At 36.9% G+C, this 16,470-nt stretch overlaps 1 protein-coding gene across 2 annotated transcripts in view; it reads left to right on the top strand.

Moving 5' to 3' along the window:
- The window catches only part of GMPS (guanosine monophosphate synthase), a 99,680-nt gene that overhangs the window by 45,646 nt on the left and 37,564 nt on the right, over window positions 1-16,470 (top strand). For both annotated transcript variants that reach the window (XM_089910966.1, XM_022573808.2), the window contains exons 4-5: window positions 1,939-2,036; window positions 4,901-5,004. In XM_089910966.1, coding sequence (XP_089767092.1) covers window positions 1,939-2,036; window positions 4,901-5,004 — 202 coding nt within the window. The remainder of the gene's footprint in view (window positions 1-1,938; window positions 2,037-4,900; window positions 5,005-16,470) is intronic.

Below are 16,470 nucleotides of genomic sequence, written 5' to 3'. Positions count from 1 at the left end.
ATAGCTTTAAATTTTACTTCAAGCCTTTGGCTTTGTAAAAGCCTTTAATTTAGACTCTGTGAACTTTTAAATTGTGTAGTGTTCCAACAGCTTTGGTTATCTTGATCATTCAGCTCTCTTCTAATTAAGAACTGCAAATTAGAGGAGGCAGAGGTGCACAAGGTTCATTGAGTGGTATAGAGGAAAACATTCATTTTTCGTTCAGCAAATTTGAATGACTGACTGCTCTGGGCCACATACTTCGTTAGGCCCCTGGGACTGTGAAGAGACCTGAAGACATGGGGGGAGAGGACACGGTCAGCTTCAGTAATCACACCAGTTTGAATAGCTGGAGTAGAGAATGACAGGGAAGATGAGAGGTGAAATTAGACGGGGGCAATGTATTGAAAAGTCTGTGTTCCATATTGGACTTTATCCTGTAGACAAGGGGTCAGCAAACTATAGCCTGCTGCCAAAGCTGGCCCACTGCCTGTTTTTGTATGACCTGCAAGCTAACAATGGTTTTTATGATTTTAAAATGGTTTTTATGGTTGGAGTTGAAAAACATTTAAAAAAAATTATATTTTGTGACATGTGAAAATTAAATGAAATTCAAGTTTCAGTGCCCATAAATAAAGTTTATTAGAACACCGCCACATCCAGTCCTTTAAGTATTGTCTGTGGATGCTTTTGTGTTAACGACGACAAGAGTTGAACAGTTGCTCCAGACACAGTAGGGCCTGCAAAGGCTAAAATACTTACTCTTTGGCCCTTTACAGGAAAAATTTACCAACCCAGATGTAGATGATAAAGAGCCATTAAGAATTTAATAATGGACTAACAGAATCATATTTATATTTTAGTAGCTGACATTCGTAGATCTCTGGAATATAGGCTGGAAGACAGGCAAGACTGGAGGCAAGGGGACTGATTAGACTGCAGCAGTGTTTCCTAAACTGTGTTGGTTAAGGTGCTGCAGAAAGTGTTTTACTTATGAGTCTTTAGTTTGGGAAATACTGGGTTAAACAAGGGTTAGCAGGGGTTTTTTTAACTGCTGGACTTAACCCAAACCTTTATTGCAGGAAGGTTAATTGTGAATGTCTAAGAGGAGAATGTAGAGGGCAGCATTTGCTGATGGTTTTGAAGAATATGCCGTTGTGCATCACAAGAATGAACATTTATTTAGCCCTCTGCCTACTTTTCTGTTGGGGGCTGGGTCAACCTGCATCACATATTGTTGTGGCAGGTATCTTATGACACCTGTTGTGGAACAGACATACCAAGATGGGTTCTAGTGATTTTATTGATGCAGATTTAATGTTCCTAAAAATCTTGTGTGTGTCTGGTGTTGGGGGTGTTTGGACATATGTAAGTGATAAATAAGAAGACTGACACAAGAAGGGCCAGAATGTAGAGACCACTTAAAAGTCTGTAGGTGTATGGGATTTGAACAAATAAATTTAATTGAAAGACCAGATTTTATTGCTTATCTCATCTCCACGGGACAGCCTTTTGCAGACTTTCAGACTATTCCTTTGGAGCCAAAGATTAAACAGTTTGGAGGAATTTATATCTGCCTGGTTTTAATACCAACCTAGGTACTTTGTAAGCTCAAAGTGCCTTTTAAAATGCTTTAAAATTAAACAGATGTAAGTGTCAAAGAAATCCCTATTTTTAACAGATGAATTAAAGTACCCTAAATGGAAAATTTGCCAGTGTTTAGGAATTTGACCTGAGGTTAATTTTTATTAATTTAGTTTTGTTTTATAACTATGCCTTTTAAGAACTTTATAATTATATATAATAGCACCAAGTTATCTACGGTTATCAGACTTCCTTTATTTGGGGGGCACAAATATAACAGCTATCCTAAAAATAAGAAACATAAATTATTAATGTAAGAAATTGAGTAATTTTCTTTTGATTTATATTAACATCAATTTATTTTCTCTTGAACAGATGATGAATAAGGTATTTGGAGGTACTGTGCACAAAAAAAGTGTTAGAGAAGATGGAGTCTTCAGTATTAGTGTGGATAACACATGCTCATTATTCAGGTATTAAAGATATTTTTAGATCAATAAGAATGTTAGTAGCTTAACTAACTTATAGCTGGGAATGTTATTCTTTAAAATTGGAGATTCTGTAATTCTTAGACAAAATTAAGGCCACAGTAGTGGCCAAAGGTGTTAATTGTCATATTTGTCTTCCAGCTGAGTGTCAAGACAGCAGCAGATCGCAGTGATGCTAATTAGGGATAAGAAAAGCACTTAATGACATAATTTAATAAAAGCACGTGTGCCGTCTTGAACCCCTCTTTGGGACAGCATATTGTGATGCCAACATTTGTAGTTTTCCCTTTTCACTCTTTACTAGTAGAGTGTGATTCTAAACATTAGTATGACAGACGTGGCAGATGGATAATGTTTTAAACTGTCCTGCATTTGTATACCTCTTCCTCTACCATGTTCTTGCTCTGGGTACTTAGCAAGCTACCCATTGCTGGACTCATTACTAAATATGTGTTTTATTTCCCTCTTCCTCACTTTCTCTACTGTATCTGAGCATAACTATACTTGGTGTACTGTCTTTAATACAGTGAATGTATTAATTTATTTTATTGCTAGGTGATAATAGATTAGGTACAGCAGCTCTAATGTATTTGAAGATTGGTGAATGAGCTGTTCATTGGCTTTCTAGAATCATTTATCTTCTGCTTTACCAAAAAAAATAGCTGAGTTTTCATTCAGCTTCCTGAAAGACCAGAAAACTTAAGTTTTAGTCACTTGCTTTCTTTTTTGGGGTTTTCCGATGTTTTGGATATAGCCCATTTAGGTGGACTATTGATAGAGTTACTCACTTACTTTTTTTTGAACTAAATTTCATTTTTATTTAAAAATCACATTTCTCCCTAACTGCATTCAATCTGTAAAACGCTGGCTGATGTCAGTTAACGTGCACATGTTGTTTTTATTATCATTTCTTATAACTGTGCTAATTATTTTTATAGATTTGTTTTGTTTATTAACATATTCTTACAGCCTCTATTGAGTTGTGCCTAAATTAATTCTTAATGAATAGTGTTCTCCAAATTGGACAGATCAGAAATTTTAAAATTCAAGTTAAGAACTTATCTGAAATGGAGATTTCCCAGTTTTTACACAGAACTGGCTGTGGCTGGCTTTTCTTTAATACTAGAAAGAACAAAAATAAGTATATCTGTATTCAAGTATTCTTGTTTTCAAAGGGATATTAATAAAAAAAAGCCAGAGTTGCTCAAAATAGTTTTATGAACTGAAGCTGCTCATTGCCAAAATACGTTTTTGAAATCCAGTGCTTGTTCTACTTCATAATGGAGAGGTGTTGCTTACATTGATCTGTATCTCTCTTGAGAACTACTTCAGGAATCTTGCTGGTAGAAGGTGATACTACAGGAGGCTTTAAATGTAAAGATCTGGTTAAGATTTAAAGTTTTTCTGTCTTTATAGTTCTAAAATCCTGGTATTCAGTTACAACCTACACTAATCCTAAGTAATAGTGATGACAATAATAACAACCGCAAACCATCCTCTTGCTTTTAAAGTACTTTATCTTCTTGCTTTATTTAAAATTTTTTATTTCTTAATATTATTTAATACCAAGTCCTTGTTCAGATTTTTTCATAATGTAAAAAATATCTTTTTATGGTTGATTTGTTTGCATCAGGGTCCAAAGAAAGTCCACACAATTGCATTTGATAAATGTTACTTATATCTGTTTTAATCCATGCCATTAATTACTTCTGTCCTTAAGATAAATTCCAATAGAGATATAATTTTGAAATTATTATCTTATAGCCTCTTGAAATTGTGTGTGTGTGGTGGTGGGGGGCGTTATATTACCAACTTTATTTATTTACTTTTTACTCACAGACTTAGAGAACGAACTTACAGTTACCGGTGGTGGGGGGATGGCCTGGGGGTGGGGAGAGTCAGGGCCTGTGGGACTGACATGTACACCTGTTGTATTTAAAATGGATAACCAACAAGGACCTACTGCATAGCACAGGGAGCTCTGCTCAATATTATGTAACAACCTAATTGGGAAAAGAATTTGAAAAAGAATAGATACATGTATATGTATAACTGAATCACTTAGTTGTACACCTGAAAGTAACACAACATTGTTAATCAACTATACTCCAACATAAAATAAAAAGTTAAAAAAAATAACTTTATATATTGTTTCAGTTTTCAATTTTTATGGATTGTCTTTTTTTGAAATTTATTATTATTTGCTTTATAATGGACAGAATAAGTTTAAATTCTAGCAGTGTTGCACTGTTACATACTTTCTCTCTTTTCTTGATGTACACACAGAAGAAGCTAGTATTTCTAAAGCAAAAAACTACCAGTTATAGGATGAATAATTCTAGGAATCTTATGTACAGCATGATGACTACAGTTAACAACACCGTATTGTATATTTGAAAGTCACTAGGAGAGTGGATCTGTTTTTTTTTTTTTTTTTTTTTTTTTTTGCTGTATGCCGGCGTCTCACTGCTGTGGCCTCTCCCGTTGCGGAGCACAGGCTCACGGGCCCAGCCGCTCCGCAGCATGTGGGATCTTCCCGGACCGGGGCACAAACCCATGCTCCCTGCACTGGCTGGCGGACTCTCAAGCACTGCGCCACCAGGGAAGCCTGAGAGTGGATCTTAAATGCTTTCACCACACACAGAAGATGGTAACTGTGTGAGGTGGTGGATATGTTAACTAACTTTTACTGTAGTAATCATTTCACAATATATATGTATATGAAATCATCACATTGTACACCTTAAACTTAACATAATCTCAATAAAGCTAGAAAAAAATAAAGCAAAAGAATCCATTAATCATGTCTAATAATTAAGCTATTTGTGTGTTGTTTTATTTTTTATTAGGGGCCTTCAGAAGGAAGAAATTGTTTTGCTTACCCATGGAGATAGTGTAGACAAAGTAGCCGATGGATTCAAGGTTGTGGCACGTTCTGGGAATATTGTGGCAGGTAAAAATTCTAAAACTTTTGCAGATTTCATTGTAAAAAATTTATCTGAGAAGCCTATAAGCATATGTTTCTGTATGAGGTACTGTTTTTGATGTTTCTTATTTTTTTAAAGATATTGTAAATGTCATAGGGTCAACCATTAATTTATGAAGGGTATTTAATATTAGAAGGATTATCTAGAAGTCACTTACTAGTTTGCTCTGAAATACTTTTAAAAATATTTATTCTAATATGTTTTCCAGATATAAAATACAGCTATTACAACTCAGGAAAAATTTGAGAACTATTTACCTCTCCAGCATGCTGTATTCATAATTGTCCTTTTTTTATGCTTTTCTTAGGTATATATAGGCATGTATCTTGGATGCTATAAAACGCCAGACTAAGCATTCAGGGCATTTCTCTGAACTAGAGTTGGCAGACTATTACCTGTGGGTCAAATCCAGCCTGTAGCCTGTTTTTGTATGTTTAGAAACTAAGAATGATTTTTACATTATTAAAGGGTTATAATAAACAACAGGGACTATATGTATGTGTCCCACCAAGCTTAAAGCTTACACTGTCTAGCCCTTTGTAGGAAGTTTGCCAACGCATGCTCTAAACCATTTTTTGTTCTCTGTTTTTTTGAGGAAGAGGAGTTAATTTTCTGGCAATTTGTGATTTTTTTTTTCTTTTACTTGCTTACTTGAATAATTGTAATGTAAATAATCACCGGTAATCCTGGATATCTGCAAAAGCAAAAAGTGGGGTTATCAATAAAGTTCTTGTTTGATATACTACACCTAAAAAGTTGAAAAAAAAATTCGTAATGGATAAATTGAATTGAGTATTCTACCTGCAGTTACTTAACAGATTAATGTATTAGCATAGGAATTATCAGGAATGGTTTTTATATTGACGGGTTTTTATTTCGTATATGAGATCAATAGTGGTAGATGAGCTTATGTATTTTAATTCATTCAACAAATATCTGAGTACCCACATGTGCCGGGCACAGTTCTAGGTGCCAGTGAACAGAATGGACAAAACCTCTGTTTAATGTTATAGTTGGTGAGGGCGGAGATGGGGGAGAGGTGGAACAGACAGAACACAGATAAATACAAAATAAGTCAGGTGTTGGACATGTTTAAATGTACTGAAAAAATAAATAGAAGAGAAGAGTGTTGTGGAATGTGTGGTTAGGACTGTTACTGTTTTAGATAGGGTATTCAGAGATGGAGATGGTGTTCCTATTAGATGATATGAGACATGGAGGAAGTAAGTGCTGACCCTTTTGGATATTTAGGGAAAGAGTAAATAGCAGTACAGAGTTCCTGGGATGGGACGTTGTTTAAGGAACAGCAAGGAAGCCACATGGTTACAGCAGAGTAAGCATGGAGTGTGTGGTAGAAGATGAGGTCAGAGAGGTTGTTGGGAACCAGAACACCAGGACTTTTGAGGCCACTGTGAAAATGTTGGCTTTACTCATAGTGAAGTGGAGTTTTGAACAAAGGAGAGAGAGACACAATCTGATTTCAGGATTACCCTGGCTACAGTGAGGAGAAAAGAGACCGTTAAATGTAGAAGCAGAGACCAGCCAGAAATCTATGGTAGTAATCAGGAAAGGAGACTAAGGAACCGGGTGGTAGAGGTAGAAGTGCTTAGGAGTGATTGGTTCTCATATAGATCTTGTACATATTTTGTTAGATTTATACCAAAGTATTTCATTGGGGGGGGGCATGCTAATGTTAATTGTATTGTATTTTTAATTTAAATTCCACTTGTTCATTGCTAGTATATGGAAAGGCAGTGAACTCTTGTGTGTTAACCTTGTATCTGGCAACTTTGTTGTAATCATTTATTAGTTCTATTCCCTTTTCTTGTCCTATGGCATTAGCTAGGACTTTTATTATGATGTCGAAAAGCAATGGTGAGAGGGAACATCCTTACTTTGTTCCTGATCATAGTGGGAAAGTTTTGAGTTTCTCATGGTTAGGTATGATCTTAGCTGTAGGCTGTAGAAGATAGTCTTTATCAAATTGATGTCCTCCTCTATTTCTAGTCTCCTGAGAGTTTTAATCATGAATGGGCATTTGGATATATTTCATATGCTTTTTCTGCATCTATTGATATGATCATGTAATTTTTCTTCTTTAGCCTATTGATGTGATGGATTACAGTAATTGGCTCTATTTCTGACAGAAGGATGTTGAAGTATCTTAACTACAGTAGTTGATTCGTGTATTTCTCACTATAATTATATCAGTTTTTGCCTCATCTATTTTGATGCTTTCCTGTTAGGTGCATACGCATTAAGGATTATTATGTCTTCTTTAGGAATGAACCCCTTTATCATTATATATATGCTCCTCTTTAACCCTGATAACTTTTCTTGGCTGAAGTCTGCTCTGTTTGACATTAATGTATCTACTCATGCTATCTTATAATTAGTGTTATCATGATATATCATTCTCCATCCATTTACTTTTGATCTGTGTTTTTAAAGTGGATTTCTTGTAGACAACATACATAGTTAGGTTTTCTTCTTGATCCACTATGACAACCTCTGTCTTTTAATTGATGCATTTAGACTATTGGAGTTTAAAGTGATTATTGATAGTATTGGATTAATATCTACCATATCTGTTACTGTTTATTTGTTGTCCTTGTTCTTTGTTCATATTTTTATCTTCTGTTCTTTTTCTGCCTTTTGTGGTTTTAATTGAGCATTTTATGTGATCCCATTTTCTCTTTTCTGCGTATCAGTTCTGTTTCTTTTTTTTACTTTTTTAAGAAAAAGTTGCCCTAGATTTTACAATATACTTTACAACTAACCCAAATTCTCTTTGAAATAACACTGTACCACTTCACAAGTAGTGTACCTTATAATAACAAAATAAACCTAATTCTTTCCTCTCATCCCTTGTACATTGCTGTCAGTTCATTTCACTTATAAGTAAGCATGAATAAGCATATCTATCTATAAGCATACATAATTGTATCACTGTTGCTATTATTCTGAATACAGTTATCTATTACGTCAATTAGGAAGAAGAAAATTTTAATTTTACCTTTACTCCTGCTCTGATGCTCTTTTTTATGTAGATCCAAGTTTCTGATCTTTATCATTTTCCTTCTCTCTAAAGAACTTTGTTTTTGAATTTTATTTTGTTTTTTTTATACAGCAGGCTCTTATTAGTTATCTGTTTTATGCATATTAGTGTATACATGTCAATCGCAATCTCCCAATTCATCCCCCCCACCACCATTTTCCCCCCTTGGTGTCAATACGTTGGTTCTCTACATCTGTGTCTTTTTTAATGTTTTTTTTGTTTGTTTGTTTTGTTTTTTTGCGGTACGCAGGCCTCTCACTGCCACAGAGCACAGGCTCCGGACACGCAGGCCCAGCAGCCACGGCTCACGGGCCCAGCTGCTCCGCAGCACATGGGACCCTCCCGGACTGGGGCACGAACCCACGTCCCCTGCAGCGGCAGGCGGACTCCCAACCACTGCGCCACCAGGGAAGCCCACATCTGTGTCTTTATTTCCGCCATGCAAACCAATTCCTTGGTACCATTTTTCTAGGTTGCACATATATGCATTATTATACAATACTTGTTTTTCTCTTTCTGACTTCACTCTGTATGACAGTCTCTACATCCATCCACATCTCTACAAACGACCCAATTTCATTCCTTTTTATGGCTGAGTGTTCCATTGTATATATGTACCACATCTTCTTTATCCATTTGTCTGTCGATAGGTATTTAGGTTGCTTCCATGACCTGGCTATTGTAAAGAGTGCTGCAATGAACATTGGGGTGCATGTGTCTTTTTGAATTATGGTTTTCTCTGGGTATGTGACCAGTAGTGGGATTGCTGGGTCATACAGTAGTTCTATTTTTAGTTTTTTAAGGAACCTCCATACTGTTCTCCATAGTGGCTGTATCAGTTTACATTCCCACCAACAGTGCAAGAGGGATCCCTTATCTCCACACCCTCTCCACCATTTGCTGTTTGTAAATTTTCTGATGATGCCCATTCTAACTGGTGTGAGGTGATATCTCATTGTAGTTTTGATTTGCATTTCTCTAATAATTAGTGGTGTTGAGCAGCTTTTCATGAGCCTCTTGGCCATCTGCATGTCTTCTTTGGAGAAATGTCTATTTAGGTCTTCTGCCCATTTTTTAATTGGGTTGTTTGTTTTTTTTTTACTATTGAGCTGCATGAGCTGTTTATATATTTTGGAGATTAATCCTTTGTCTGTTGATTCATTTGCAAATATTTTCTCCCATTCTGAAGATTGTCTTTTTGTCTTGTTTATAGTTTCCTTTGTTGTGCAAAAGCTTTTAAGTTTCATTAGGTCCCATTTGTTTATTTTTATTTCCATTACTCTAGGAGGTGGGTCAAAAAAGTCATTGCTGTGATTTATGTCAAACAGTGTTCTTATGTTTTCCTCTACGAGTTTTATAGTGTCCCATCTTACATTTAGGCCTCTAATCCATTTTGAGTTTATTTTTGTGTATGGAGTTAGGGAGTATTCTAATTTCATTTTTTTTTTTTTTTCTTTTTCCTGATATGCGGGCCTCTCACTGTTGTGGCCTCTCCCATTGTGGAGCAAAGGCTCCGGACGCACAGGCTCAGCGGCCATGGCTCACAGGCCTAGCCGCTCTGCGGTATGTGGGATCTTCCTGGACCGGGGCACGAACCTATGTCCCCTGCATCGGCAGGCAGACTCTCAACCACTGCGCCACCAGGGAAGCCCTAATTACATTCTTTTACATGTAGCTGTCCTGTTTTCCCAGCACCACTTATTGAAGAGGCTGTCTTTTCTCCATTGTATATTCTTGCCTCCTTTATCAAAGATAAGGTGACCATATATGCGTGGGTTTATCCCTGGGTTTTCTGTCCTGTTCCATTGATCTATATTTCTGTTTTTGTGCCAGTACCATATTGTCTTGATTACTGTAGCTTTGTAGTATAGTCTGAAGTCAGGGATTGTGATTCTCCAGCTCCGTTTTTTTCCCTCAAGACTGCTTTGGCTATTCGGGGTCTTTTGTGTCTCCGAATTTTAAGTTTTATTGTTCTAGTTCTGTAAAAAATGCCACTGGTAATTTGATAGGAATTGCATTGACCTGTAGATTGCCTTGGGTAGTACAGTCCTTTTCACAATACTGATTCTTCCATACCAAGAACATGGTATATCTCTGCATGTGTTTGTGTCATCTTTGATTTCTTTCATCAGTGTCTTATAGTTTTCAGAGTACAGGTCTCTTAACTCCTTAGGCAGGGTTATTCCTAGGTATTTTATTCTTTTTGTTGCAGTGGTGAATGGGATTGTTTCCTTAATTTCTCTTTCTGATCTTTTGTTGTTAGTTTATAGGAATGCAAGAGATCTCTGTGCATTAATTTTGCATCCTGCAAGTTTACCAGATTCATTCATTAGCTCTACTAGTTTTCTGCTGTCATCTCTAGGATTCTCTATGTATAGTGTGTTATTTGCAAACAGTGGCAGTTTTACTTCTTCTTTTCCAATTTGTATTCCTTTTATTTCTTTTTCTTCTCTGATTGCCATGGCTAGGACTTCCAAAACTATGTTGAATAATAGTGGCGAGAGTGGATATCCTTCTCGTGTTCCTGATCTTAGAGGAAATGCTTTCATTTTTTCACCATTGAGAATGATGTTTGCTGTGGGTTTGTCATATATGGCTTTTATTATGTTGAGGTAGGTTCCCTCTATGCCCACTTTCTGGATAGTTTTTATCATATATGGGTGTTGAATTTTGTCAAAAGCTTTTTCTGCATCTATTGAAATGATCATATGATTTTTATTCTTCAGTTTGTTAATATGGTGTATCACATTGATTGATATGCATATATTGAAGAATCCTTGCATCCCTGGGATAAATCCCACTTGATCATGGGTGTATTATCCTTTTAATGTGTTGTTGGATTCTGTTTGCTAGTATTTTGTTGAGGATTTTTGCATCAGTATTCATCATTGATATTGGTCTGTAATTTTCTTTTTTTGTAGTATCTTTGTCTGGTTTTGGTATTAGGGTGATGGTGGCCTCATAGAATGAGTTTGGGATTGTTCCTTCCTCTGCAGGTTTTTGGAAGACTTTGAGAAGAATGGGTGTTAGCTCTTCTCTAAATGTTTGGTAGGATTCGCCTGTGAAGCCATCTGGACCTGGACTCTTCTTTGCTGGAAGATTTTTAATCACAGTTTCAATTTCATTACTTGTGATTGGTCTGTTCATATTTTCTATTTCTTCCTGGTTCAGTCTTGGAAGGTTATATCCATTTCTTTCAGGTTGTCCATTTTATTGGTATGGAATTGCTTGTAGTAGACTTTTAGGATGCTTTGTATTTCTGCGGTGACTGTTGTAACTTCTCCATTTTCATTTCTAATTTTATTGATTTGAGTCCTCTCCTTCTTTTTCTTGATGAGTCTGGCCAATGGTTTATCAACTTTGTTTATCTTCTTAAAAAACCAGCTTTTAGTTTTACTGATCTTGCTATTGTTTTCTTTGTTTCTATTTCATTTATTTATACTCTGATCTTTATGATTTCTTTCCTTCTACGAACTTTGTGTTTCGTTTGTTCTTCTTTCTCTAGTTCCTTTAGGTGTAAGGTTAGATTGCTTATTTGAGATTTTTCTTGTTTCTTGAGATAGGATTGTATTGGTATAAACTTCCCTCTTAGCACTGCTTTTGCTGCATCCCATAGGTTTTGGATCATTGTGTTTTCGTTGTCACTTGTCTCTAGGTATTTTTGTATTTCCTCTTTGATTTCTTAAGTGATCTCTTGGTTATTTAGTAACTTATTGTTTAGTCTCCACATGTTTGTGTTTTTTTTTTCCCCTGTAATTCATTTCTACTCTCATAGCATTGTGCTTGGAAAAGATGTTGATATGATTTCAATTTTCTTAAATTTACCAAGGCTCGATTTGTGACCCAAGATGTGATATATCCTGGAGAATGTTCCATGTGCAAATGAGAAGAAAGTGTAATCTGCTGTTTTTGGATAGAATGTCCTATAAATATCAATTAACTCTATCTTGTCTATTGTGTCATTTAAAGCTTGTGTTTCCTTGTTAATTTTCTGTCTCGATGATATGTCTATTCATGTAAGTGAGTTGTTAAAGTCCCCCACTATTGTGTTACTGTGGATTTCTTCTTTTATAGCTGTTAGCAGTTACCTTACGTATTGGGGTGCTACTATGTTGGGTGCCTATAGATTTATAATGGTTATATTTTCTTCTTGGATTGATCCCCCCTTGATCATCCTTCCTTGTCTCTTGTAATAGTCTTTATTTTAAAGTCTTTTGTCTGATATGAGAATTTCTGCTCCAGCTTTCTTTTTATTTCCATTTGCATGGAATATCTTTTTCCATCCCCTCACTTTCAGTCTGTATGTGTCTGTAGGTCTGATGTGAGTCTCTTGTAGACAGTATATATATGGGTCTTGCTCTTGTATCCATTCAGCGAGCCTGTGTCTTTTGGTTGGAGCATTTAATCCATTCACATTTAAGGTAATTATCGATATGTTCCTATTAACATTTTCTTAATTGTTTTGGGTTTGCTTTTGTAGGTCCTTTTCTTCTCTTATGTTTCCCACTTAGAGAAAGTTCCTTTAGCATTTGTTGTAGAGCTGCTTTGGTGGTGCTGAATTCTATTAGCTTTTGCTTGTCTGTAAAGCTTTTGATTTTTCTGTCGAATCTGAATGAGATCCTTGCTGGCTAGAGTAATCTTGATTGTAGGTTCTTCCCTTTCATCACTTTAAACATGTCCTGCCACTCCCTTCTGGCTTGTAGAGTTTCTGCTGAGAAATCAGCTCTTAACCTTATGGGAGTTCCCTTGTATGTTCTTTGTTGTTTTTCCCTTGTTGCTTTCAATAATTTTTCTTTGTCTTTAATTTTTCTCAAATTGATTATGTGTCTTGGCTTGTTTCTCCTTGGATTTTTCCTACCTGGGACTCTGTGCTCTTCCTGGATTTGGATGGCTATTTCCTTTCCCATGTTAGGGAAGTTTTCAAGTATAATCTCTTCAAATATTTTCTTGGGTCCTTTCTCTCTCTGTTCTCCTTCTGGGACCCCTGTAATGCAAATGTTGTTGTGCTTAATGTTGTTCCAGAGGTCTCTTAGGCTGTCTTCATTTCTTTTCATTCTTTTTTCTTTATTCTGTTCTACGGCAGTGAATGCCACCATTCTCTCTTCCAGGTCACTTATCCATGCTTTGACCTCAGTTATTCTGCTGTTGTTTCCTTCTTGTGTATCTTTCATTTCAGTTATTGTATTGTTCATATCTGTTTCTTTGTTCTTTAATTCTTCTAGGTGTTTGTTCTTTAATTCTTCTAGGTCTTAGTTAAACATTTTTGGATCTTCTCGATCTTTGCCTCCATTCATTTTCCGAGGTCCTGGATCATCTTCACTATCATTATTCTGAATTCCTCTTCTGGAAGGTTGCCTGTCTCCATTTAGTTGTTTTTCTGGCGTTTTATGTTCCTTCATCTGGTACAAAGTCATTTGCCTTTTCATCCAATCTATCTTTCTGTGAATGTGGTTTTCCTTCCACAGGCTGCAGAATTGTAGATCTTCTTGCTTCTGCTGTCTGCCCTTTGGTGGATGAGGCTGTCTAAGTGTCTTGTGCAAGCTTCCTGATGGGATGCACTGGTGATGGGTAGAGCTCTGTATTGCTCTGTTGGGCATAGCTCAGTAAAACTGTAATCTGCTTGTCTGCTGATGAGTGGGGCTGAGTTCCCTCCCTGTTGGTTTTTTGGCCTGAGCTGACCGAGCACTGGAGCCTACCTGGCTCTTTGGTGGGGCTAATGGCAGACTCTGGGAGGGCTCAAGCCAAGGAATACTTCCCAGAGCTTCTGTTGTCAGTGTCCTTGTGCCTATGGTGAGCCACAGCCACCCCCCACCTCTGCAGGAGACCTTCCAGCACTAGTAGGTAGGTCTGGTTCAGTCTCCTGTGGGTCACTGCTCCTTCCCCTGGGTCCCGACGTGCACACTACTTAGTGTGTGCCCTCCAAGAGTGGAGTCTCTTGTTTCTTCCAGTCCTGTCAAAGTCCTGCAGTCAAATCACGCTAGCCTTCAAAGTCTGATTCTCTAGGAATTCCCCCTCCCATTGCCATACCCCCAGGTTGGGAAGCCTGACGTGGGGCTCAGAACCTTCACTCCAGTGGGTGGACTTCTGTGGTGTAATTGTCCTCCAGTTTGTGAGTCACCCACCTTGCAGTTATGGGATTTGATTTAATTGTGATTGCGCTCCTCCTACCATCTCATTGTGGCTTCTCCTTTTCCTTTGGATGTGGGGTATCTTATTTGATGAGTTCCAGTGTCTTCCTTTCAATTATTGTTCAGCAGTTAGTTGTGATTCCAGTGCTCTTGCAAGAGGGAGTGAGTGCACATCCTTCTGCTCCACCATCTTTTTTGTTTGTTTGTTTTGTTTTGTTTTGTTTTTGTGGTACACGGGCCTCTCACTGTTGTGACCTCTCCCGTTGCGGAGCACAGGCTCTGGACGCGCAGGCTCAGCAGCTATGGCTCACGGGGCCAGCTACTCCACGGCATGTGGGGTCTTCCCGGACCAGGGCACGAACCCACGTCCCCTGCATCGGCAGGCGGACTCTCAAGCACTGCGCCACCAGGGAAGCCCTGCTCCACAATCTTGAACCAATCTTCCTAAAGAACTTCTTTTAATATTTCTTGCAAGGTAGCCTCCTGGCAACAAATGGCCTCAATTTTTGATCATTTGAGCAAGTTTTTTATTTTTCTTGCATTTTTGAAGGGTAGTTTCTCAGGATACAGAATTTTAGGTTGGTGGGTTTTTTTCTCCCAACTTTTTTTAAAATTTAAGTTTTCCAGCTTTATTGAGGTATATTTGACAAAACTGTAAAATATTTAAAGGGTACAATGTGATGATTTGATATACATTGTGAAAGGTTTTTTTCCCCTCTGAGTTAATTAACCCATCCATCGGCTCACATACAGTTGATCCTTGAAAAACACGGTTTTGAACTGTGTGGGTCAACTTAATACGTGGATTTTTTTTTGCTAAATATTTCCTTCAGTACTATGTGATGTGTGGTTGGTTGAAACTGTGGATGTGGAATTGCAGATCCAGAGGGCTGACTGTAAAGTTATATGCAGATTTTTGATTGCACAAAGGGTAGGTAACCCTAAGCCTTGCATTGTTCAAGGGCCAACTGTATTTACTTTTTTTTGGTGAGAACATTTAATTTCTACTCTCTTAACACTGTATTGGATCACTGAAATTTGCTATCAGCTATAGTCACCATATTATACATTAGATCCTCAGACCTTATTCATCTTAAACCCAAGAATTTGTACTCTTTAACCAACCTCTCCCTATTCCCCTCGTCCCCCAGTCCCTAGGTCACCAATTTTATACTTTGCCACTTTTGATACAGATTGAATTGAATCTGTAGATTACTTTGGTGAGAATTGACATTTTAATAGTAGTAATTCTTCTAATCCATGAACATGGAATATCTTTTTATTTGTTCCTTCCTCAGTTTCTTTCATCAAGGTCTTACAATGTTCAGTGTACAGATCTTTGACCTTTTTGGTTAAATTTATTCCTAAGTGTTTTATTCTTTTTGTTGATGGCAATGTTTTCTTAATTTTTCCTGCTGACAGTTTGTTGTTAGTACACACACAATTGATTTCTGTAGGTTGGTTTTCTTTTCTGCAAGCTTGCTGAAATAATTTATTAGTTCTAACAGCATTTTGTTAGAATCTCTAGGGTTTCCTAGAGACAGTGTTGTGGCATCTGCAAATAGAGACAGTTTTACTTCTTCGTTTTCAATTTGGATGATTTTATTTCTTTTTTCTAGCCTGACTGGTCTGGCTAGGATGTCCAATACTTTGTTGAATTCTTGTTTTGTTCCTGATCTTAGAGGAAAAGCTTTTCACCACTGAGTATGTTAATTGTGGACTTGTTGTATGTGGCCTTTATTATGTTGAGGTACGTTCCTTCTCTACCAGTTTGTTGAGAGTTTTTATCATGTATGATGTTGAATTTTATCTTTTGCTTTTTCTGTATCTATTGAGATGACCATATTATTTTTATCCCTCATTTTGTTAATGTGGTATATAACACTGATTATCAGATGTTGAAACCCTGGAATAATATCTCAGAGCCATAGATATGGGGTAGTACATGTCTATGTAAAACATTTAGTCTAATATCTGCTGCTTTATAGATGATAAAGTGTCAGAAACACATAATCAAGTCAATGAAGTTATATTTGGTTAATAGTACCCAAGAAAGAAACATTTAGAATATTCTGATAGGTTTAATGTATGAGGATTTTCTAATATAGAAAATTGGTACCTGCACATTGCATGTGAAGGCATATGGGACTGAGATCTAAAATCGAGTTATCACTGCATTAAATAGATAAGACAATTGCAGTAACCTAGGTAGAGAACTGAGGGTACTGTGAATTATCTCTGTAGGA

This window comes from Delphinapterus leucas, chromosome 4 (genome assembly GCF_059928025.1).
Source record: "Delphinapterus leucas isolate spDelLeu-1000000601 "Yukka" chromosome 4, BTC_Dleu_Yukka2, whole genome shotgun sequence".
In the NCBI taxonomy this organism is placed as follows: domain Eukaryota; kingdom Metazoa; phylum Chordata; class Mammalia; order Artiodactyla; family Monodontidae; genus Delphinapterus; species Delphinapterus leucas.
The sequence above is the reverse complement of the archived record's forward strand: the minus strand, read 5'-3'. Positions and strand labels throughout refer to the sequence as shown.